This window comes from Capricornis sumatraensis, chromosome 8 (genome assembly GCF_032405125.1).
Source record: "Capricornis sumatraensis isolate serow.1 chromosome 8, serow.2, whole genome shotgun sequence".
Classification (NCBI taxonomy): Eukaryota; Metazoa; Chordata; class Mammalia; order Artiodactyla; family Bovidae; genus Capricornis; species Capricornis sumatraensis.
In genome coordinates, this window is record NC_091076.1 from 69788578 (window position 1) to 69813159 (window position 24582).

The 24582-nt window shown below is 53.9% G+C and overlaps 2 protein-coding genes across 4 annotated transcripts in view; one reads left to right on the plus strand and one right to left on the minus strand.

The window, feature by feature from the left end:
• The first annotated feature begins 1163 nt into the window (after nucleotides 1-1163).
• On the plus strand, nucleotides 1164-19307 carry LGALS9 (galectin 9). 3 transcript variants are annotated; one of them, XM_068978593.1, is made up of 11 exons: nucleotides 1164-1241; nucleotides 7252-7343; nucleotides 9781-9982; nucleotides 10824-10934; nucleotides 12314-12409; nucleotides 14248-14283; nucleotides 14932-14982; nucleotides 15627-15668; nucleotides 16128-16216; nucleotides 16315-16477; nucleotides 18666-19307. In XM_068978593.1, the coding sequence occupies exons 1-11, from the start codon at nucleotides 1203-1205 to the stop codon at nucleotides 18810-18812; spliced, it is 1068 nt and encodes a 355-aa protein (XP_068834694.1). In that variant the 5' UTR covers nucleotides 1164-1202; the 3' UTR covers nucleotides 18813-19307. The 3 variants fall into 3 exon arrangements, with proteins under 3 accessions (XP_068834694.1, XP_068834695.1, XP_068834696.1); XM_068978594.1 differs by lacking the exon at nucleotides 12314-12409; XM_068978595.1 differs by lacking the exons at nucleotides 12314-12409; nucleotides 16315-16477.
• Nucleotides 19308-20752: 1445 nt separating this feature from the next.
• Nucleotides 20753-24582, minus strand: part of NOS2 (nitric oxide synthase 2) — a 40755-nt gene continuing 36925 nt past the window's right edge. The window contains exons 22-26 of the mRNA XM_068976051.1: nucleotides 24486-24573; nucleotides 23907-24028; nucleotides 23443-23591; nucleotides 22087-22281; nucleotides 20753-21290 (exon numbers count right to left, since the gene is read on the minus strand). Coding sequence (XP_068832152.1) covers nucleotides 21180-21290; nucleotides 22087-22281; nucleotides 23443-23591; nucleotides 23907-24028; nucleotides 24486-24573 — 665 coding nt within the window. The 3' untranslated portion in view covers nucleotides 20753-21179. The remainder of the gene's footprint in view (nucleotides 21291-22086; nucleotides 22282-23442; nucleotides 23592-23906; nucleotides 24029-24485; nucleotides 24574-24582) is intronic.

Here is a 24582-nt window from a genome sequence, read left to right on the forward strand (position 1 = left end):
GACAGAGGAGCCTGGCAGGCTAGAGTCCATGGAGCTGCAAAGAGCCGGACACGACTGAGCAACTTTCACTTCCCTTCACCTCAAGGTAGACTTCAATGTGAGGTTTTATATTTGCAAGACATTTCTTTCTACGTGATTATGTTTTTCTTTTCTTTTTTTCCATGCCAGGCAGCATATAGACTTTGTTCCCTTATCAGGGATCAAACCCATGCTCCCTGAAGTGGAAGTGCAGAGTCCTAACCACTGGACCACCCGGGCAGTCCCAACATGATAATGTTTTTATATTAGGAATAGAATTTTAAAGGGGAGGATACCTTTTCCAGACCCTACTGATGCTTTTGAACTGTGGTGCTAGAGAAGACTCTTGAAAGTACTTTGGACTGCAAGGAAATCAAACCAGTCAATACCAAAGGAAATGAACCCTGAATATACATTGGAAGGACTGATGTTGACGATGAAGCTCAAACACTTTGGTCACCTGTTGCAAAAGGCCAACTCATTGGAAAAGACCCTGATGCTGGGAAAGATTGAGGGCAGGAGGAGAAGGGGGCGACAGAGGATGAGATGGCTGGGTGGCATCACGGACTCAACAAACATGAGCTTGAGCAAGCTCCGGGAGATGGTGAAGGACAGGGAAGCCTGGTGTGCTGCAGTCCGTGGAGTCACAAAGTGTCAGACACAACTGAGCAACTGAACACCACCAACACCGAGTGGCCTCCGATGTCTCAGCTGCCACTGATGAGCTGTGTGACCTTAGGCATGACCCTGAGGCTCTCTGAGCCTCTGTTACTCTGCCTGGAAAAATGGTTATAGTCAGGCCTTCCCAGTACCACCACCACCCCATGCACAGGCAGCCCCTGTCTGCATGGGCCGTGCCAAGCAGTCCCACTGTTGTCTGGACGTTCATGACACAACCGCAACATCAGGGAGTGTCTCCTAGAAGCTCGCTGTGGTGTGCCTGTGGTGAGGATTTCTGAGCCTACAGGAAATTCTGGGACCTATTCTGACTTGGGGCGGAGCACAGGAGAGAGAGGAGAGAGAACACTTGGCGAGGAGCACCCACTTCCATCCCCTGCTCTTTCTCCACCCATTTCCTCTTGCCCTGGGCTCCTCCCCATTGAATAACTGCCAGATTGCTTTGGTTTCTATTTCTTCATTAAGCCAGCAGGCGAAGTGGCTGTGGCTACAGAGGCGGTGGAGACATGGCCTTTGGTGGTGCCCAGGCTTCCTACATAAACCCAGTGAGTTCCCGGGGCTAGGGGTGGCCTCAGCTGGGGGAGGGGAGGGACAGGGGTCACAGCTCCTGCAGGTGACAGGAGCTCTTGCTGGGGACGGGGGAAGGGGTGCATCCAAGTAAGAACACAAGAAAGGCAGACACACCAGCCGACGTGATCCTGACAGAATTTCCGCTCCGAGCTCGCCTCGTCCCCCTAGCACCACTCAGGGCTGCAGCGGATGAGCATCACCAGGATTCAGGAAGCAAAGGTTTACTGAACTTTCTCTGGCTGCCACTCCTCTCTAGATGCCCAGTGGGGGAAGAAGGGCCCACATCATAACTAGAAAAGAGATTATTAATCTTTTTTTTTTTTTTGCACGAAGGGAGAGGTACACAGGGCTTCTGGGGAGGCTAACAACCCAGCTTGGAAGCGAATTGCACTTACCTTGAAGATGGCCTCCCTGGGTTCAGCCATGTACTAGCTGGGTGACCACAAGCATCCCAGGTGGCTCAGTGGTAAAGAATCCGCCTGCCAGGGCAGGGGATGTGGATTCCATCCCTGGGTGAGGAGGATCTCTTGGAGGAGGAAATGGCAACGCATTCCAGCATTCTTGCCGGGAAAGTCCCATGGACAGAGGAGCCTGGCGGGCTACATTCCAAAGGGACATGACTGAACAGTTGGGCACGACTAAACCACTGAACAGTCATGCATATGTGACCTCCAGCAAGTTGCTTTACCTCTCGGGGCCTCAATTTTTGCATCTGTACAACAGGGATAATCCTCAAGTCACCGCCTAGGGCTGGGGGAAGAAGTAAGCGAGGCAGTCCACTGAGAGAGCTTGAAAGGTGTCTGGCTCACTGTGGAAATGTTTAGAATCAATAGGAGTCTGGGGGTGGCAGGGAAGGCCTCCTGAGGAGGTGTCTGCTCCCTGAGCGGTGAGAGAGTAAGGCAGGGCAGGTCAAGGCTATCTGAAAAGGACTCTCTGGGGAGTTATGGGGGAGAGAGGGCACTGTGGGGTGCAAGGGCTGTGTCTTGTGCCCTTTGCCTCTTGTGTGGAGGCCCCATTGCAGGTGGCCTTGTTTAAACCCTGTGAACCTTATCATCCCCAGGTCATAAATGGAAAACAGGTTCAGACAGGTGGAAGTCACTTGTCAAATGTCCCCAGATGGTAAGTGACCAAGGAAGCAAGTGCCCACGGAGAGAGCCCTGGGTGAGGAGGAAGCAGGCAGGCGGCAGGCTGGGTCTCAGGAGGTTTCTATGCTCCCTGCGTCCTGGGCCTGGTCCTTCAAATCTCCCGGCCTCAGCTTCCTGAGAGGCTGGGCAGGTGGGCTGATGGAGTCCTTCCTGGGGAGCGCTGGGGGGACAGCAGCTACTGGGGACTGCTGGGCTCCACACTCATGCCCAGCTCCCTGGGCGCCCCGCTGGGCCTGCCTGCTCCAGGCAGCGTCCAGTGCCCCTCAGCCCACTTTGGGGGGCTCCTGTTGGGGTTGGAGGAAGCTGACCCCCACAGTGGGTGCTTTCACGGTGACCCTGGGGTCAGGACGTGACACCCTCAGATGGGGGACCTGGAGCCCCTTCCAGGCCCTGACATTTTATTATTCTAAAGACACATTTTTCCTTTCTAATCCTTGGGTTCAAAAGCCAATGATTTGAAACTAGAAGGAAATTCCTTCTATTGACAGCAGGGCCTCAGAGTCTGGACGAGAAGGAGGCTGGTGCAGCCCCCCAGGGACCAGCAGCACTGTTCACCCCACGTGGCCTCCCGCCCCCAGGTCACCCAGTGACCTCTGGTATCCGGGACCTCACTTCCTCCCAAGTGCAACGTGAGAGTCACCCCCCCGGCCAATCATCTGAGTCAGTGCCTCCAGGAAATGCCTCAGGAGCACCCCTATTGCTCGCCCATGCCCCGCTCTGGTCTCATCTGGCCCAGCCCCCAGAGGGCCAGGAAGGCAGCAGCCATCAGAGGCAGGACAGGACTCACTGTTTGGTCCCAGAGGATCAGGGCTTCACTGTGAGAAGCGACCCGGGTCAGGGCTAAAAGCATGGGTGTTGGGATTCAAACCTGTGTGTATCACTGCCCAGCTGAGTGACTTCGGGAAAGTCGGGCAACCTTCTTGTTCCTGTTTCCTCATCTGTAAACGTGGTACTAATAATGACCAGCAGTGTTGGGAAGATGAGTTAACTCAGACACAGAAGGGAGGCCACCAGAAGGGTAGCAGTGCTGCCCCCTGCGCGTGAGCCCCCTAGCCAGCTATGGCTGGGTGGCCTCTGTGACACTGGGTCTCCAGAAGGGGGCTGCCCACCTCTGGCCGGTAGGGCCTGGTTCCTCTTTCTGGAAGGATCTAAAGAGGAGGGAAAGATCTTCAGTCTCCAGGCATGGCCAGGAGCTGAGACCTAGTTCGATCCCAGCAGAAGGGTTAAGTCATCCTGCTGCAGACAGCTACCCTTGTCACGTCCTTCCAGCCAAGGGCTTTCCACTTAGCCTTTCACCTAATCCTCTCAAGGACACTGCCAGGCTGGCCTCGCTAGTGTCTCACCATTCTGAGGAGGGAACTGGGGGGCAGACAGGTCATGTGACTTGGTCAACATCAGAGCTGCCGGCTTGGGGAGTTGGGAGGTGAGTCCATGCTGTGGAACCATAAATCCAACTTAAAAATCCTTCTTCTGGGTCCTCTAGGTGCTGCTGTTTCTTGCTAAGATCACAGACACACAACACACACATGCCTGGAGGGGTCCTTGGCCAGCCAGGCTTAAAGCAATACAAGTTTATTCTGTTACAGTTCTGAGGTCAAAGTCTAAAATCAAAGTGTCAGCAAGGTTGTTCTCTGCTGGAGGCTTCAGGGGAGAATGTTTCCTTGCCTTTCCCAGTTTCCAGAGGCTGCCCGCTTGCCTCGGCTTGTGGCCCCTTCCTCCTTCTTTAAAGCTAGCAGCTTCTCACTTCTGTTGCCACATCTACTACTGACCCTTCTCTTCTGCCTCCCTCTTTGAGGACCCTGTGACTACACTGGCCCCATGCCGACAATCTCCAATAACCTATCTCAAGATCCTTAACCTAATCACATCTGCAAAATCCACTTTGCTGTATAAAGTAGTATATTCACAACTTCCAGGAATTAGCATGTAGACATTTTTGGTAGGACAGAGGGGAGGGTGGTAATTATTCAGTCCACCCTACCCTCCTTGGAGTCAACCAATATTAATGGTTTGTTTGAATCATTCCAGAAATGTTTTTACATAATGCTTTATTTATAATTAGTCAATATATGTATATAGTCTCCCCCACAGAGAAGGCAATGGCACCTCACTCCAGTACTCTTGCCTGGAAAATCCCATGGATGGAGGAGCGTGGTAGGCTGCAGTCCATGGGGTCGCTAAGAGTCAGACACGACTGAGCTACTTCACTTTCACTTTTCACTTTTATGCATTGAAGAAGGAATTGGCAACCCACTTCACTGTTCTTGCCTGGAGAATCCCAGGGACGGGGGAGCCTGGTGGGCTGCCGTCTATGGGATTACACAGAGTCGGACACGACTGAAGCAACTTAGCAGCAGCAGCAGCAGCAGCCTCCCTCACTCATTTTTAAAATAATCCATGTGGAATCATTCCATATCAATTCTCAGAGTTCCCTTCTTCCTCTTCTTATGAAGTCTCCATAAAGTCCATTGTATGGAAATACCAAATTCTTCCTGGTGGACTTTTGGACTTGCTTCTGATTCTTTACAATTATAATGCAGCTATGAATAATCTTGGCTCTAGGACTATACTCAATTTGAAACAATCTTGTGTTTCAGAATTTGAGGATGCCACTTAAGACATTAAAATCTCACAAAGCTTTTTGGGGGAATCATTTCCTAAGATTCTTTACTGCCTGAGCCACAGCTTCCTTGGTGGCTCAGAAGTTAAAGAATCTGCCTGCCATGCAGGAGATTTAAGTTCAATCCCTGGGTCAGAAAGACCCCCTGGAGAAGGGCATGGCAACCCACTCCAGTATTCTTGCCTGGAGAATCCTACAGACAGAGGAGCCTGGCACTATAGTCCATGTGGTCGCAAAAAGTCGGACATGACTGAGCAACTAACGCATACACACACAGACACATTTCCTAAGATTAACTGTACTGCCCGCCCCCGTGGCCCACACAGGGCTTCCTCCATCCCGCCTTCCTTCTGTGCCCTGAGGACCTCATCCCATCACACTGCGCTTTCAGTTCTTTATACCTTCGCGTGAATATGCTTGAGGGAGGCGCCCATGCTGCCAGAAGGATATATTTTAAGCCTTGTCTTTCATAATGGTATGAAAGTCTCTTAAGAGGCTTCAACGAACAAATAAGGGGATTCTTCTTCAGGAAAGTCCGCCATGCTGGTCAGCCTCACTGGGTCAGGCTGATTCTACTCCAAAATCACTGACATGGACAGACAACAGAAAGAACTCAGAGATGAAGAGATGTTGTAATTTGCTTAAGGTCACCACAGTATTTACTGGCAGAGTTCAGGCCTGACCTGGGGGGCCACAAAAGACACCTCTGCCCAAGGTGCATGGAGAGCACAGTCTGTCTGAATGGGATCCTGGCATCACTGGTTATCTCCCAGGGCCAGCTGCGCACACTGGGCTCGGAGGGGCTTCCCTGGATTCTGAGTTGTCGTGCGACTCAAGGACACGGGGCAGGACTGAATTGGGCTTGTGGATGCTTTTTTGTTTGGCCTGCATGGTGTTTACTTTACTTCGCTGCCAAAGAAAATGTATAATGTGGAGAGAACAGTATCATCAACAACACACACCCATCCCTCAGTTTCAACTCTTGACCTATCTGCTTCACTTCTATCCAACCCCCCTTCCCTTCCCACCCCTGGATTATTTTGAAGCAAATCTAGACATATTATCTCATTGCAAACATTCATTATGTGTTCCTATCACAAAGAAACTCTTCTACAATCCTTTTTTAAAAAGGATTTTTGCCCCAGAAAGTAGAAAGCTTTACAGAGAAAAAAAATCCAGATTCCTGTCTTCTCCTAATAAGCTGGAAGCTCTGTCCACATTGGACTGGAAGGTAATCACGGTTACAGCTGAGTGGACATTGCTCTTTGGACAAGGAAGATGATGTCTACTTTGCTGCAGTCCCCACCACTCCCGACTGTCCCCTACCTGGCCAGCTCAAATATGCAAATCATCTGCCTCATTTCTGTGCATTGCATGTGTGTATGCGTGTGAGTTTTTTCCTTCTTTTTTTAAAAAATTTTAAAAATTTCCTTTTTTTAAAAAAATTTTCTATATTTTTATTTTCTGTTGGAGTATAGTGGCTTAACAATGCTATATTAGTTTCAGGTGTACAGCAAAGTGATTCATTATACATATATATGTATCTATTCTTTTCCAAATTCCTTTCCCGTTTAGGTTGCTCTGTATCATTGAGCAGAGTTACCTGTGCTATACCGTAGGTCTTTGTTGATTATCCATTTTAAATAAGCATTTGATTTTTGTAGGGAATTGACTTAAAGGAGAAGGTAGACAAGACTTCAACAGCTTGAAAAACGTGAAAATTGACTAGGAGATAGTACGGTGTGTAAGGCAGTTTGTAGAACCCCATTAGGCATTTGGAAGGAAGCTTCCAAAGTTGAGATGTAACTAATTTAGGAATTTTGCTCAGAGACCAGGGTGGAAGCGGTGGGGGGTGGGGGGGGCAGTAGAGAGACAACGTACTACACGATGGAATCTTCCACAGACTTTCTCATTCAATCATGAATCTCACCCCAAAAGTGGGGTTTATCCCTGTTTCACACATGAGGAAACTGAGGCAAAGAGAAGTTAAGTAAGCTTCCCAAGGCCACTCAGGTAACGAGCAGCAGAATCAGGATTCAAACCTGGAGGATGCCTGGCTCTAAAATGAAGCCTCTTCACCAGAACCAAGGATCCTTTATTTATTTAATTATTTATCTGTTTTATTACAATCTTTTTATGTCTGCACTGGGTTGTGTGCAGGCTTTCTCTAGTGTGGCGAGAAGGAATCAGGAGGCACTGACCACCATCTCCTCCCCACAGGTTGTCCCCTTCACTGGGACGATCCAAGGGGGTCTCCAGGATGGACACAAGATCACCATCATTGGGACCGTTCTTCCCTCAGGCGGGAACAGGTACCGGGAATTGTCTCTCTCAGCCTCGCCCTGAGTGAACCACGGTGCTGTCAGTTCAGGAGGGTCCACCCAGCATCCTCCAAGTGTCTGCACTTGGCTCCGGGGATGGGAAGGGCCTGGCCCTGCCAACAGTGCATGAGACCCCGGCCACCCGCACATAGCATCCAGGGCACCATTAAGCAGACTCCCCAGAGACAGGGTGGGGGATGGAGGCTCACAGTCTAGGGAGGGAAGCAGGCCAGCCCAGAGCAGAGTTCTGGGACGGAACCTCATACACGACGACCCAGAGCTGCAGATACGTCAACTTCCTCCATTTCCTGCAGTCACCTGCGTCTGCTTCAGAACCCTCATGTGGGCTGACGTGGAAATATTTAAACTTGCCTTCAAGGCTGCGGTTTGGTCTCTTTCGGCTTCAAGGTCTTTGCTGCTAAAGTCAATTCAAAATATAAATATCTCAGCTCTGTTTCCCATCCCCCTCCTTCCCGAGGTGGGCTGTCTGGGAACACAGAAGAGCTTGCATATATTCTCAGAGGCGGGAGGGTCATCAGTGGCTCAAGCAGCCCTGACTGACCTCTGCCGAGGGCTGGGTGACCCAGAGGCCTACAGCATGTGCCTGTGTGGGTGGGGTCCAGGTGGGCTGCACCCTGAGATCCACAGTGTACACCGAGGCCCCTCTGGACACATGACTTCTCTCAGAAGCCTCTAGATGACTTCCTCTGCCACTGCCTCCCCTGCCAGGTGACACAGCCTCACTGACCATGGGACTCTTGAGAGCCCTGCGTGCCCCCAGGGGACTCGGAGGGAGGTGAGGCACCCGTTTCCCAGAAACCGTTCCAGCAGGGGAATTGGGACCTTTGTTTCTGAACTTCCATCCCTCCCTCTCCCCTCTTCCCTGTGCCGACCCTTCCTCCCAGCACAGGAGGGCTTTCTACTCCACTCTAACAGACCTGTCTCTACCTCCGAGGGGCCCCCTTCCGATGGAAGCTGCTCTTCTCTCCTTCCCTGGGAACACAGCCATGAAGCTGGAGGATGGCAAAGGGAAAATTACACCCTGATATTTCAGGAACACCGTTCTTCACTTTGAGAGGAACAGGGACTTCGATTTTCTCACTCTAGAATCACTTGGAACATCCTTTCCTTTTTTTGTTCCCAGAGGGAGCCTCTAGGGCTCAGGTCCCAGCCAGTTCTGTTGGTCTTGCTGGCTGAGAGATCTCCAAGCACCTTAGTGTTGAGGATAACACCCCAAACTCACCCTCGTAACTGATAAAGCAGTGGGTTCTCAGGGTTTCCTTGGAAGGTGCGTGGGCACCCTTCTGCACTTCCACTGCAGCGGGCAAGGGTTCCATCCTTAGTTGAGGAACTAAGATCCTGCAGGCCATGCTGCACAGTCCAAACAAACAAAAAACCAGAAATGGGCCCTGCAGATAGAATGTCCACTGAGGGCCGCCCATGAATGTGCTGCAGCGCCTGGCTCTGTGGGGATGACACGGGAGCGAGGCGCACTCTCTGATTGCTGTGTGTTGGTTGAGGAGACCAGAGTGACTCTGAGAAGCAGGCTGTGAACTGCACTGGTTCTGAGTTCAGGTAAGGTTGTGGGACATAATTCTTGCTGGAGAACCTCAGATCAGAACTTGGTTTGGGGATATGCAGGAGTTCCACCTGGGAAAAGTCAGAAAAAACATCGATGGCACCCCCTTCATGAGCCAGGCCCCTTGGAAGCTCCTTTTTTTTTTTAGCCCTTACCTTAGAGTCATGGCTGTACCCAGAGGAGGTTGGGAAGGTGAGGAGAGACAGGAACAAGCAATCACTTACTTGGCATCATCCCCGAAGGAAGGCAGTCACCCCCTTTCCTGGGTGGGGCAGCTTGAATAGCGTGGTCTTGGTCATTGCAAATGACAAACAGGGCAGAGCTGGGCTCAGGGTCCAGGCCTGCTGACCTCACTGGGGGCAGGTGGACACACAATGGCCTCCAGTGAGGGACAGACACACACACCGAGGTCCCCACGGCCGGAAAGCTAGGGTTTATTCTACGTCTCCCCTTTAGACACCGTCTCTGTAGGCGGCCCACCAGTGCCATAAGTCCTTTCCACTTGCCCTCTTCTGTCCCAGCTTAATGGACGTGGGCAGGCCTCGGCGACCACTTGGTCCAAAAGGCTCTCACTTCCAGGCACGTTTTTCGAGTTCCAACTTGGATACAAATTTCTTTACCCATAGAAATTCACACTGTTAAGGCAAAATGTGGTAACTGAACAAAAGCACACTAGTGCAAATTAGGTGAACAAAACAGACAGCAGCAGGCTAGGGCTGGGCACCAACCATCCATGCAGGCTGTGTGCAGATTCCCAGATGGGTGTCAGTCAAAAGTTTGAGAACTTCCTGTTCCCACCCTTGGGAATAAACCAGGACACCAAGCACTGCCTGACTTCCCTCCACCTAGGTTTGCTGTGAACCTTCAGACCGGCTATAGTGACCATGACATTGCCTTCCACTTCAACCCTCGGTTTGAAGAGGGTGGGTATGTGGTCTGCAACACGAAGCAGAGAGGAAGCTGGGGGCCGGAGGAGAGGAAGATGCAGATGCCCTTCCAGAGGGGGAGTTCGTTTGAGCTCTGCTTCCAGGTACAGAGCTCGGAGTTCAGGGTGAGTTGGAACTCTCTTCTCGTCCCTTCAGCTGCCTGTCCCCTGTCTCGATCAGGCTCCATGTATGGTCTTAAAATAGTCACGTGAACAACACCTTTGTACAGAGAAGAGGATCATTTCCTTGTAAGGCTGCAGGCCCCTTACACACCTTCACCTGCATTTACAAATGTTCCTGTTGCTTCATTTACTCCAGAAATAAGCAGCAGAGAAGTCACCATGCTGCTTTTTGGCCTCCTGGTGTCTTTAGAGCCCAAGTTATTTCCATTTCTCTGTTGTACCCCTTCTTCCACTCCAGGTCCCTGGGAACATTTCTCTTCCTGTTACCTTGTTGGTGCCTTTATCCAGGTGTAATTAATGACTTGGTTTTGCAGGACATTGCACATTGCTTTTGCACGCAGAGCAGTGTCTCTGGGCTTGGGAAGAAGGAGGGGGCGGGGTGAGTCTATCTGTGTCTGTGCTTCTCTTTGTGAACACAAATACCGCCACGCCCTCGTCACGTAACCTGATGCCACCTCTCCTCTGCTCCCCACCAAAATTTGTATGTATATTTCAATATGCATATTTCAGTAATGCCCCAGGTGAGCTATGATTAGAAAGACAAACAACCAAAAGAGTAAGAAAGCAATAACTGGACCCAGACAGAGATAGTGCCTGGATGCCCTCTGGGTCCCAAGCACGTTCCTGTGACTGGCACATCTCTGAAGGCTGATGCCCGGATCTATAGGGAATGAATGTGGAACCAGATGCAGGCCTAAGCTTCTGGAAGCAGGGGTCCCGGAGGCCCAGGTGTGTGCCCACCTGGCTGGGGCCCCCTCCCTGGCATGTGCACGTCTCTCGGCAGGTGATAGTGAACAGGAACCTCTTCATGCAGTATGCCCACCGCGTGCCCTTCCACCGCGTCGATGCCATCTGCATCACGGGCGTCGTGCAGCTGTCCTCCATCAGCTTCCAGGTCAGACTGTCCACCCAGCGCTCGTCCCCAGGGGCTGGGTGTGGGGCCCAGTTCCCTGGGCCTGGGCCCTGCTGTGTGGACCCAAAGTACTAGCCGGTCTCCTTTCCACGCCCCTGGCTCCCTTCTCCTCCTCCTCGTGTCGCTGTCTCTGTCTGGGACACCCGCGCAGTCTTCTGGACTCAAATGCCACTCGTCTCTGTTTCTCTCTATCCCCACTCTGCTTAGGAGGCTGTGTGGTGGTAGAAAGAACCCGGGCTTGGGAATCAAACTGAATCCAACCCAAACCCCCAGCTCTGCCGTTCTCATGGGTTGGGTGATCTTAGACACATGACTTCACCTCTCCCAGCCCCAGTCTCCTCAGCTGCGGAAGGAGCAGGGTCTGCTGCCCCACGGTTCGCTGTGTCAGCTCAATGAGGTCACAGCCATCGAGGGCACAGAACAGCCTGCTGGGCCACTCCCAGGTCTATCTGATCCTCTCTGCGTTTTGAAATTTTTAACATGTAACCAACATCTGAAAGGTCAGGGGCAGTTTCACAAGATGAAGGAGTTCTGGAGTTGGATGGTGGGGATGGTTGCACAACTGTGGAAGTCAACCTAACACCATGACCCACACACTTAAAAAGAGTTTACGATGGTCTGTCCTGTGGGATGTGCATTCGGCCACAGTGCAGCAGAAAAAAGGTCAGGTAACAGCACACGGAAGTCTGGATTTTTTTGTGTGAAAACTGGGAAGACTGGGGTATGGTGGGGCCACACTCTGTGGGGCCTCAGGCTACTGCCTGGAAACTGCCGCCACGACTCTGGTATCTGTGCATGCACCTGGAGACGGGAAAGGCACGCGGCCGGCCCTTAACAAACACAGGGCCCTCTTCTTTGGTCTGCATCTTCCAATTCCTCCCCTCCTTAACTCTCTCCCGTGGGGGTGGAGGAGAGAGGAGAGAAAAGTAGGGATGGAGAGCGAGACGGAGGTGGAGAGAGAGACAGAGATGGAGGTGCAGGTGGAGAGAGGAAGTGGAAAGAGAGATGGAGAGACAGTGATGGAAAGAGAGAAGGAGGTGGAGATGGAGAGATGAAGACAGAGAGAGAGACAGAGGCGGAGGGAGAGATGGAGGTGGGAAGAGAGACGGATGGAGATGGAGAGAGACAGAGGCGGAGAGAGAGATGGAGGTGGAGAGAGATGGAAAGAGAGATGGACGTGGAGAGAGCGCTGGCCAGCCTACTGTCACTCCTTGCAGCCCAGCCTTCCCTCTGCGGGTCCTGCGCATCCCTGGCTCCCCCACCTGTCTGGTTCGCTCCTCCCTGCCTGGCCCCTGCTTTCCCACTCTTTCTTGGCTCCATTAACGCTTCTCTTCACCCCATGGCGCCTTTTGTTTTAACAGAACAGCCGTGCAGCTCCCAAGCAGCCCGTCTGCTCCAAGGTGCAGTTCTCCCCGGCTGCCTGTTTCCCACCCAAGCCCAGGGGGCGCAAACCAAAAGTGAGTTTAACAGAGGCCTGGGGAGGCTGAGCCGTCAGCACAAAGGACACAGTGTCTGAGACACTGGTCTAGTCAGCAGGCCAGCCAGGGTCTCCAGGCCCCGTTATACCCAAAGGTTCATCCACACCCCAAGCCCAGAGCTGGGGACCTGGGAGTTGTCCTCAGCTCTTCTTTCTGTCATTATCTTTCCAGGGCACTGGCGCCTCTCCTCCCAAAGCCACTGGCTTGGTCCAGGCCATCCGCCCCCTCACCACCCCACCCACGGCCTGGCTCTCCACCCCCACACACCCACCTACCACCACTGTTTGTTCCCACGTACAAATCCAATTGCATCTTCCCCCTGCTTTAAAGTCCTAAAGGCCCCAAGTCCTTCTAGAGAAAGCCCAGATTCCCCAGCAGAATCTGCAGAGTCCTCCCCAGGCTTGCCCCAGTCCCCCTCCCGGCCTCATCCATGACGCTCACGCAGCCTCCACTGCTCACGAGGGGCAGCCTCAGGCCACCGTGCTTTTGGCACGTGCTGCCCTGTGCTGAAAGCTTGCTCTGCCACTCACCCCCAGCCAACCCCGAATGGCCCTCCGAAGCTCTCCTTGAGTGTGGCTCCTGTGGAGCACTGTCCCTGATTGGTGGATCACTGGATGCCCCTGCATCCCTACAGACTCTCGATATCTCTGTGCTACGTCAGTCATTGCGTCCTGCTATAATTGTGCTTATGTATGTCTCTCCATCACTCCTCTCCCCTGCTTCCCTACACCCACCAGGCCCTCTGTGGGCTCGGATTGTAGCTGGTTCATTCATGTATCCCAGCATTTTCCACAGCGCCTGGCATGCAGCAGGGACTCAGTTAATGAACGTGGAATAGGTTTGCAAGAGGAACAGTCTGCTGGGTGAAGGCAAGGTCCCGGACAGGAACGGGAGCAGGACCTGCCCTTTCCTCAGCCACTTAAGCAGTGAGGACTGAGGGGAGGCGGGGGTCTCTCTACCCAGCCCTTCCCATGCCCATCATGGTGCAGCCAGGGCACCTGCCTCCTGTCATGTGGACCCAGGACTGGTAGAGCTCCAGGGAGCCTTTGCAGGGCAGCCCGACTCCGGCCCTGGCCTGGGGAGGATGGGGCGTGATGGATACTAGAAGAACTGGGTACCATTTTGGATTTTATCTCTTGTTATCTGGGTGAGCTCGGGCAAGTTGCCTAATTTTTCTGAGAACTGGTTGCTTCGCCAGCACAACAGGAGGCAAGGATGCCCCTCTCATTTGTAAAGCCTTGAAGCCAGAGCCTGGCACACAACAAATCTCCAGCCAATGTTAGTGTTCACCTTATGGGTGAATTAGGGCCCCGGGAATAATGGTTTTGTCTCAGGGAGCTAAAGGAAGCGAAATGGTCTGCATCAGATATGGCCTCCTCTCCTTTTGAGGGCTTTGCCGGTGGCTCAGATGATAAAGAATCTGCCTGCAGTGCAGGAGACTCGGGTTTGATCCCTGGGTCGGGAGGATCTCCTGGAGAAGGGAATGGCAACCCACTCCACCCATGGAAAGAAGAACCCAGCAGGCTACTGTCCATGGGGTCACAAAGAATCAGACACGACTGAGTGAAACACTTTCACTTTCCCCTTCTGAAGGAGCCAGTGGGAAAATTCACCCTCCTCCACTTCCAACCCCTCCCGGACACTGTTGCATAACCACACTGTATCCTGGGGGGATGGGTGAGCATCTGGGCGCCCAGAAGGCTCAGGAAGGCTTGCTAACAGCAGGAAGGAGGTATTTCTTCCCACAGGTCTAGCTGCCATCTTACGCTCACGCGGCACCAATGTTAACCACCGTTTTTGCTTCTCATCCCCTTCAGCCTCCCGGGATGTGGCCAGCCAACTCGGCTCCCATTGTAAGTCTCTTGCCTCTCTTTAGAAGCTTTTCGCTTTGTTTCTTCCTGTGGGTTAAAAGAGAGCTTCCCCAGTGTCTCAGAAGGTAAAGAATCTGCCTGCAATGCAGGAGACCCGGGTTCAGTCCCTGGGTGGTAGGTTAAAAGGAGGAAGCAAGCCAAACACTGGGCGTCTCCCACTGGAAGGTGGGGCCACCAAGGCCAGACTGCTGGACTGTCTGCCTGGCTGTGGGGGTAACAGTGGGAGGGCTTGGGGTGAGGGGGAGGGTGGCTGGCCCTGATGAATTGGGAAACGGCCCCGAGGGCCCCTGGTTTGCTCAGGCCCCTGTCAGCTGTGGGCAGCCACAGGACGCCAAGACCCCACTTCCACTTCTTCCTTCTGCAAAGTGAGGCTATGCTGGAGTGATTCCCCTAAGAAAGACAGGCCACACACCACAAATGCATATTTGTTCTCAGAAGAAACCTTTGCCCCTATCTCATGCCCTTAAGAGAAGAAATATCTCTGCTCACCAATTCGGAGGTACCTCCTGGCTGGTTACAAGCTCAAGATGAAACTCTCCCAAGAGGAGAGAGTTAAGTGCTACCTCTGGGGGCAGGTGGTGGTCTTCCCACAGGTGAGAGCTGGTTAAAAACGTGGTTTCTTCCTTCCAGACTCAGACTGTCGTCCACACCATACACAGCACCCCTGGACAGATGTTCCCTGTAAGTCTGAACACTGGTCAGCTCACAGCCCCACTACGTGCCCCTTTACCAAAGGCTAGGTAAAGAGTCAGGAAGAAAGCAGTTTAGCAAGGAGGGTGGGGACATTTGGGGCTGAGGTCCTTCGCTCAGGGGTCATGCACACAAAACTCTCCTTAGAGACAGTAGAGGTTCTGGATCAGGCTGGATTTACCCAGCGGCGCAAGAAATTGATCCCCTAGTGGCCACTCCAGTGTTCTTACCCGGAGAATCCCAGGGACGGAGGAGCCTGGTAGGCTGCCATCTATGGGGGTCGCACAGAGTCGGACACGACTGAAGCGACTTGGCAGCAGCAACTGATCAAGGACGTAGGCTGCTTCTCCGCCTCCGCCTCCTGCTGGGACAAATTACACAGGAACCTGGAGTCAGCGGGGCTGTCCTTGGAGGGGCTGAGGGGCGGGTGACTTTGATGAGATCCAGGAGTACACAGTAAGTCCCAGCAAGGCTGATACGGGGAGGAAGGTGGCTCGGAAAACCCAAGAGCTGAAACCTCTACTACTTCAGTCTCCTGTTGGGGCATCCTCTCTAGAACGTGCCCTCTCACAAGAGTTTACACATACGCGTGCGTGCGCACTCCTGCCCTGACGTTCTCAATCTCATTTCAACAGAATCCCGTGATCCCACCCATGGTGTATCCCAGTTCGGTTTACGTAAGTGGTTTCTCGGGGAGGTCTGGTTTGTGCTGTGCAGGGTTGGGGGCAGGGGGAGAGGGCAGCTTTCAAAATTAAAAGCTGTGCCTTAGTAAACTGAAGTTCTGGAAACTTCCAAGTAACTTAGAAGACTTACAAAAGGAGCTTTCACCTTTAAAATCATCCCTTCACCCTGAGCATATCATACAGCCTCCCCTTCTCAGCCTAAGCATCCTTTGCATCCAACCAAAGCTCTTTTTCTGAAGGTAAATGTCCATTAATTTGAGGAATGCTGGAAAGGTTTTCTTTGCCATTTACTGAGCCAAGTAAAGATTCCATGGAATTCTTTCTTGAAGATACTCACAGACACAGCAAACTGTGGGCTGACAGTCCAGACGCATTGAAATGGGCACAAAGGTCCCCCTAGGGTGGCGGCTGCTCTGGCTGCTGCTGGCTGACCTGCCCCACCCCTCCCCACAGCAACTACCTTTCTTCACCTCCATCCTGGGTGGGCTGTACCCCTCCAAGAGCATCCTGGTGTCGGGCACCATTCTGCCCAACGCTCAGAGGTAAGCCAGGCCTCCCAGGGAGAAGAGACACCCCAAGGTCATTCTGGCCACCCCTCTGCCTTGGGGCAGAGAGTCCATGGGAGTGGCCCACCCCCCAGGTTCTACATCAACCTGCGCTCAGGGAGTGACATCGCCTTCCACCTGAACCCCCGCTTCAACGAGAATGCGGTGGTCCGCAACACACAGATCAACGGCTCCTGGGGGTCTGAGGAGCGAAGCCTGCCACGAGGGATGCCCTTCTTCCGAGGCCAGAGCTTCTCGGTGAGATGTCGCCACCTGGAGCTCGAATGGGCTCTCAAGGGGCAAATGGAGGAGCGGGTGGAGGGCATCTCGGGGCACATTGATCGAGACACGAGTTGACGCCTCTAGCGTGAGGCCTGGCCTCAGAAGAAGAGAAAGTTCACCAAATGACTGCTATTATCATTTTATTGTTACTGTCCTGCGTAAGGCAGGGAGCAAGTACTATCGGCTGTTACGGATAAGGAAACTAATTCACAAGTGTAGGTTACTTGCTAAGGTCACACAGCCAATAAGTGTGGGATGGGACTTGAGAAGGAGGTGTCACTCACTCACTCACTCACTCACTCACTCATTCAACAGTCATTTATCAGCTATTTCATCCAGGCCCACTTTGAGCAGGAAGTATCCCAGGGGCTGGGGGGACAGTTAGGAGGCCAGCAGTCTAGGTCCTGACCCCACGGAGTTTACAGCTGAGGTGGGAGGAGGAAGAAGGAAACGATAGACAGATCACCGTGGAATAGCAATGGGCACCACGCGGAGAGCAAAGTAGGATGAGGAACAAGTGAGCCCCAGGGCCATGCGGCCTTAGGTGGGGGCAGATCTCAGAGGAGGCCAGAGTGCATGTGGGATCTCGGTGGTGGGAGGAGCCCAGCTTGCAAAGATTTAGGAGCAGCAGAGAGAAGGGTCATGGGCACGGCCTGTCTAGGAAGCAGGCAGGACAGGGAGGTAAGGGGGTTGGGAGTGGGAATTCTGGAGGCTGGGATGACACAGAACTAGATTCTCGACACTGACTACACACTCAGACCACCTGAGAGCTTGGAAAAGAAAAATCAACGCCTGGCCCCACCCCAGGACCATGGGGGGTGAGCCTGGGCACCCGTATCTTTTTTGGGGTGCCCTGGGTCTTCATTGCTGCGCGTGGGCTTTCTCTAGCTGCGGCAAGTCGGGCCTGCGCTCTCATTGCATGCAATGCGCGGGATTCTCGTTGCCGTGGCTTCTCTTGTGGCAGCTCGTGGGCTCAGTAGTTGTGGCATCTGGGCTTAGTTGCTCCGTAATGCATGGAATCTTCCCAGACCAGCGACCAGACTGGTGTCCCATGCATTGGCAGGCGGATTCTTAACCTCTGGACCACCAGGGAAGCCCCATCTGAGCTTTGAAATATGTCCTCATACTCCTCTCCCAGAGTTGAAAATGACCAATAGAGGGCCTTGGGGGGCAGCGAAGGAATTTGGATTTTAGTACCAGGTGTTGGTGTATTTCAAGCCAGAGAGCGGTACACTTTGATAGCTGTGTGACCTTAAGCAAGTGACTTAACTGCTCTGTGCTTCAATTTCCTTGTCTAAAATACGGGGCTACAAGTAATACCAGTCTCATGGAGAAGCAAGAAGGAAATGAGATCGTGTTCATGACATGCTTAGGACAGTGCCTGGGGTGCAGGGACCACTCGGCTGGTGTCAGTGTGCGGCGGGCACGCTGATAGTCTAACAGAAGTGCTGCCGCTGCCTCTGGAGGATGTCGGGAAGGAAAAGACAAGTTAAGGGGCTGCTGCAGCGGAACACAAACACTGACCACGCCTGTGTGCTGGGTCCTAGGGGTATGGATGACAGAGGCCAGGCCTAAGGGGGCATCTGACTTGACTCGATGGGGGTCAGGAGGTGGGGAGTTTCCCCGATGGCTCAGCAAGTAAAGCATCCGCCTGCCAGTGCAGGAGACATAAGGGACATGGGTTCGATCCCTGGGTTGGGAAGATTCCCCTGGAGAAGGAAATGGCAACCCACTCCAGTAGTCTTGCCTGGAGAACCCCATGGACTGAGGAGCCTGGCAGGCTAAAGTCCAAAGGGTCGTAAAGAATCGGACACGACTGAGCGACTGTGAATGCACAGGAGGTGTGGGAAGGCTGGTTGGAGTGAGGAGGCTGAATCCTGAAGAGGGATTAGCAGTGATCCATGTGGACAAGGTGTGCAGGGCGGGGAGCGATGACATTGTGGGTGGGGGTGCGAGGTGGGGAACACACTATGTAAAAGGCGCTGGGAAGGAGAGCGCAAAGCATGCTTGGGCACGAGTGCATCCTTCGATGTGGCTCAAATGCAGGTGTGGGTCTTGCTTGACTGAAGTTTGGGGGAGTTGGGAAGGAGGGAGGGAGACAAGCCTGCCTTCCACTTGACGACAGCCCAGGTGGGGTACAAATGCCGGGGACCTGTCTGTCCAGGTGTGGATCGTGTGTGAAGGCCACTGCTTCAGGGTGGCTGTGGGCGGTCAGCACCTGTTTGAATATCACCACCGCCTGAAGAACCTGCCCGCCATCAACAACCTGGAGGTGGGGGGCGACATCCAGCTGACCCACGTGCAGACATAGACCAGCCCTGCCCTGTGTTGGTGTCTGGATCTGCTCACCACCCACATCTTCCCTGCTTCAGCCCCAGCCCCAGCCCTTCCCAGGTCACCCAGCATCTGGGGGCTTTGCTGGAGAGGCCACGACCTTGGCTGGCTCTGCTCCTGGCTGCAGCCAGCACGGAGCAGAGAGGGCAGCTGGCCAGGACTGGGCAGCACCCAGATCCTACAGAAGACGGGTGGTCCACAGGCAGAAGGCCCTGTTCAGTTCCCGTGGCGGAAAGGGAGGGTCCTGGCCTTCCCAGGCTCCAGGCCTGCAGCCCCACCTGCCTTGAAACCACATTCCCATTCCCCATTCAAGTTCACCTAGTCCGAGTGCCAGCTGTCACTCCGCGTGGGAAGCGGCGTCCTCGACCCCTCCCCTTTCTCCAACCTTGACCCTCTCCCCGCTCTGTTAAATCTACCCTGCTGACACCCCTCTGGCCCCCACTAATGGACCGGAACCGTCTCGGCAGGGGGCTGTCCCTTTTCCCAGTGTCCTTCGAATAAAGAAAGAAAGAAAAAGACTTGTTGGTTTATTAAATGAATCTTGAGACGTGTTGTTGTCTCCGGAATTGGGACGATCCTGGCTGAGGGAAGGGGGAGGAGAGATCACTGGCTCACTTTGATCAGGGGGCTTCCTGACATTGCAGCCTGCTCCCAGCGGGTCTCCCACCAATCCCGCAAGGGTGTGGGAGAAAGCTCAGACGCCCTCTGGACGGGAATCTTTGCTGGAAGCTGGGTGACAGAGGTGAGCCCCAGAAAACCAGTGGCTCCATGCTTCCGAAATGGGCCGCATGGCAGGCCGATTCAGCAGAACCCTGAGTCCTGGGGGGAGGAGGAGCTGGTGAGCTCCAGAGAAGCTGGCTCAGAAGAGAGGCCTGTGTGTGTGGTTCTGCTGTGGGTTTCCCGGCATCGAGGGTCAGTGTATGTGGGGAGTGGGAAAAGACTTGGCGTGGGGGTTCCGCCGGTCACAGAGCCAGTGCCGGGGGACCCGGCTCTGTGTCCCCATGACGCCAGCACATCCTGCTGACTCCAAGAATCCAGTCCTTGGGAACCAGGGTGGGCTTGGACCAGCAGCACCTGGGGGCTCCTTAGAAACACAGAATCCGGGCTCTGCGGCAGACCTCCTCAGTCTGCGATGTAACGAGCCCAGGTGGTCCCCTGCTCGCTGGAGTGGCAGAGGCGCTGGTCCAGGGGACTGTCCTTGACCACGTCGTACAGACGCATCGCTAGGACACTGCGGTGGCGTGCCCCTCCTCCCCACTCCCCGGCCACCCAACCTAAGCAGGAATTGGGGAGGGGAGAAGGGGGCCAAGGAGCCAAGGAAACAAGAGTCCAAACCCAGGCTGGGAGCCAGATTTAGCCAACCCTCCACTTAGCCCCTGGCTGAGTTCCTTCCTTGTTCCCACCAGGTTAGGTCCCTGAAGCAGCCTTCCCCGTGGAAGACGTGTGTCCCTCACTCACCATCAAGTCCTTGACACGTAGCCCAGCCTCACCTGTTTTGTCACCCGGGAGCCAAATCATTACTGGCCAAACTGTCATGAAACAGGCAGCCCAGAGCAGAAGGCAGTGACTCCCGAGACAGGGCTGTGGGGCAGGCCTACACTAAGGGACCGGCAGCTCGCGGCTCAGCTGGCGCCCTCAAGCCAGCCTGTGCTTCCTCGCCTCCATCACAGGTTTTCAGATGTGCACAAAACTTCATGTGCTGCCCCCAGGCCCGGTGGGCATTCCAGAGAAGCAACGTAGCCAAGCTGGTATGTCCCTTTGTGGGGGATTTTTGTCCAAGCTGAGGCAACCCCACCACCACCCCGCCAACCCTAACTCTGTACAGCTTAAGGCTGCTTTCCTTACAAAACACACACATACATATACAGTGTGGTTAAAATAAAATATATTTCATATAAATATGTCCATCATGGAATCATACAAGGAAGGCCCAAGAGGCAGACTGGGGTTTGCTTGTTTTAAATACAGAGGCATAAATAACTGTACATAGGCAGTTAAATACAGAGTGGCGTGACAGCGCCTCCTAGTGGTCACTCCAAATGGTGCAATCAAGGAAGTTCATCTTTCTCACCTCCTGGCCAGACACAGCTGCAGATTTAGTCTCCAAGGGACCAGGGAGGCCTGTCTCTCCATCACCCTGGAGCAGGGGCTCAAGAGAGACAAAAGGTTCCACTCTGTCTCCAAGGCTGCTACTTGGTAGCAGGTCAAGTAAAGGGTTTGAGAGGGAAGGAGATGGGGAAATAAAATGAAAAGCTTGGGGATATGATCTCCCTTCAATCTCCCCAGTCCTGTGACCTCAGATAATCGAGAGTGGGTGCCATCATTAAGGTCCATGGCAGCAGCTTTAACTTCTGTTGGTGCCTGGAGCTCTGGGATCGCTGGGCGCTGCACCATCCTTTTTCATCTCATAGGGAAATACAGCACCAAAGATGTCTTCATGATAGCGCTTCTGGCTCTTTAAGGGAAAACAGAGACCAGGGTATTAATATCAGCTCTGTTGGTGCAGCCCCCTCTCACTCAGCAAGTCCAGGGTTCCCTGGTTTCCCCATCACACGGACACTCATGAACTATTTGCCTTCCCAATTGCCATGCTTAGATTAGATTTGAATCTCACTTAAGACTCTTTAACTCTCATGAGCATCCACTCTGGTGTGGACCACAAAACATCTCCCCAAGCTTTATGATGGCCATTATAGCCTGTTCATTGGAAAAGACCCTGATGCCGGGGAAGACAGAAGGCAGGAGGAGAAGGGGATGACGGAGGACGAGATGACTGCATGGCATCGTTGACTCAACGAACATGAGTTTGAGCAAGCTCTGGGAGATGGTGAAGGACAGGGAAGCCTGGCGTGCTGCAGTCCACCGGTCACAAAGAGTCAGACATAACTGAGTGACTGAACAATAACAAAGCCTGCCCTGTGCTTGTCCCACAGGGCTCCAGGCACTGGGGGCTCGGGGATAAATATGGTTGGGAAATGCTGTGCACTTTCTCCCGGTCTTCAAGCTCTTCGATGCACAGCAGCGTGTTGGGGACTCTGAGTGTCTTGCAGAAAATCAACATGTTTGCCTTTGTCCAACTGAGCAACCAGATCAGGACGGACAGGCAGGCCTTCTAGCACCTCACCAGCTCTGGCCTCCCGCCCTCTCTAGGATCCCTTTGAGTTCAGTCTGAGCCTGAGTCCCCTGGTCCCGGCTCCCAGGCCTGTGCCTGTGCCCCGCATCCCGAGCCCACACACCACCAGTGGTCCTACCTTGAGCTGGAAGAAATAGTCCTCCACCTGTTCCTCGTTCAGGCTCAGCGCAGTAGCCATCAGCTGCTTCAGGCTGTGGGCCACATCCCGGGCCATGCGCACGTCCCCGCAGACATAGAGGTGGCCTTGCTCTTCATGGAGCACGCGAAGCACCTCGCCCGCCAGCCGCTGCCGCAGGATGTCTTGAACATAGACCTGAAACCAGAGGAGATGGTGGGTCCAGGGCCCCGCTATTGAGGGCAAAGGCTGCGGTCAGGCCTCCTGGCCATGGGGAGGTGGGGAGCGGGCACAAGGGGCTGTGGGGTGACACGCTCCCAGCCAGGGCTTTGCATGGGGACAATCAAGGTCGAGATGAGGAGGTGCACTGGCGCCCTGCCTGGCCCAGGCCTGAGCTGGGGCTGGAGAGGTGAACACTGGCCACAGCCCTGTCCTTGAGGAGCTGACCTCCAGTGAAGCTCCCAGATTTAGCACACTTGCTCTGAATTTAGCACACTTCAAAGAGGCATCAATCAAGCCGCTTGTCCTGCCCAGGGCTCTGAAGCCCATCTGCTTACACCCCAGAAAAGGGAGCCTCTCAGCCCAGACTGTCCAGGGGACCCTCCTTGTAATTCAGAGCAGGGTTCCCCAGATATTCAGAAGTCCTGGAGTCAATCGGGGACTCCTTGCTCTTGCTTCACACAAGTGATGCCACCAGGCACAGAGATGCCACCAGGCATGGAATACCAGTGTGGGAGGGGCCCAATGGGACAAGTTCACAAAGGCTGAGCCAAGAGACTGTTCTGACTGCCCAGGCTCTTGGGGCAAAGTGCCTACTGGGGTAGCAGAGTGAGTCAGCAGGCCATTCAGGGAACAGCAGCCACCCTCCAGCCTTGCGGTGCCTGGACCACCACCCACCCAACAGTTGTACATCCAGAGTGGGGAGCCTTCAGCAAGCTGGGCACTGGGGATGAACCCATACATGACCCTGACTAGCCCTGACCATCTCAGGACCTGTCTCTTCTCCTGGAAGAGTGAACATACTATCAGTAGCTTCACAGCACCGCTCTGGTGACTGCATAATTGCTTCCATTTTATTTTTAAATATTTATTTGGCTGCACTGGGTCTTTGTTTCGGCCTGCAGGATCTTTAGTTGCAGGATGCGTGATACAGATCCCTGACCAGGGATTGAACTCGGTCCCCTGCATTGGGAGCATGGAGTCTCAGCCCCTAGAACACCAGGCAAGTACCTTGCCTCTATTTTGGAGCTGAGGAGGTGAAGGCTTACAGAGGTAAGGGGCTTGCGGGGAGCCAGACACCCACCATAGTCTGCTCTGTTAATGCTCCACCCTCTCTACACACGCAGTTGTGGCATTTACCTTGGGCTGGTCAGGCAGGCGGGAATAGGCTGTGTGCACCTCGTGCAGCACCCCCTTGCGGGCCATCTCCAGCATCTCCTCCCAGTAGAGGTGGTCCTCTTCCGGGCGGCGGCACCCGAAAACCAGGGTCATGCGGCCGCCCTGGAGCCCTGCAAGACCCAGAGCAGGTTGCAGTTACCAGGGTGGCCAGCAGAGGGCAGGTGGATCTTGCTGCAAGGCTGGCTGAGCTGGGCACCCAACTGGAATCCCATTTCACCGCCACATCCTATCTAAAATAGTACTGTCCCTATTTTACAAATACGGAACCTGAGGCCCAGGGCATTCATATCATTTTTCCACACAGGCTGAGGTAAACTTGGAAGAGGGGCCAGGAAATGTCTGTGGGATGGTTACAGTTACAGTTTTACTCCTAGGCAGGCACTGGGCACCACCCCTCCCCATCCCCGGGAGCCCTCCAGTTATACCTTTGTGCTCAGCCTCATGGAGCCGCTGCTGCCAGAAACTGCGGAAGGGGGCGATGCCCGTGCCGGGCCCAATGAGGATGCAAGGACGGGAGCGGTCCTCGGGAAGCTGGAAGCCGCTGGCACTGAGGGGACAGAAGGAAAGAGGTCCTGTCCTCAGACACTCTGGGTCCAATGCACACACACAGGACAGGGGCACGGGTGGAGGCAGCAGTGTTGAGGGGCGGGGGGTTGCAGTGGAGACAACGAGCTCAAATTTGGTTTCCCAAGTCCAGCAGGCTATTTCATGTCCCCCACCCAGGTGAACTACATTCACCATCACCTCACCCTGGGGTCCTTTGGGGAAAAGGCTGAGCCTCATTGTTCTGAGCCCACCACCACTGTCAACCTCTGTCCCTGCTAGAGACGTGGCTGTGCTCTATTGCTAGGGGTTAGAATGGAGAGGCCCAGTGTGATGACCCCAGTGCCTTCTTTACAGGCCAATAGACCCAGAGTGGCATCTAAACCCCAAAGCCTCCCTTTCAACCCAGTATTCCCCAGGGCCAGTGGTCCCACAGTAGACACAGTGGAGGGAGTGCCTACCTTCGCACAAAGCAGGGCACTGGGTCCTGGGGCGTCAAGCTGCTGAGCCACGTGCTGCAGACGCCATGGTGCAGGGGACCTTGGCCATCTGCAAGGA

Excerpts from the sequence above, each read along its gene's own strand:
- LGALS9 (XM_068978593.1), top strand. The coding sequence starts at position 1,203 with ATGGCCTTTGGTGGTGCCCAGGCTTCCTACATAAACCCA. Across the intron at positions 7,344-9,780 it reads CTTCCCTCAGGCGGGAACAG|GTTTGCTGTGAACCTTCAGA; the intron begins GTACCGGGAATT and ends CCCTCCACCTAG. Across the intron at positions 14,284-14,931 it reads CAGCCAACTCGGCTCCCATT|ACTCAGACTGTCGTCCACAC; the intron begins GTAAGTCTCTTG and ends TCTTCCTTCCAG.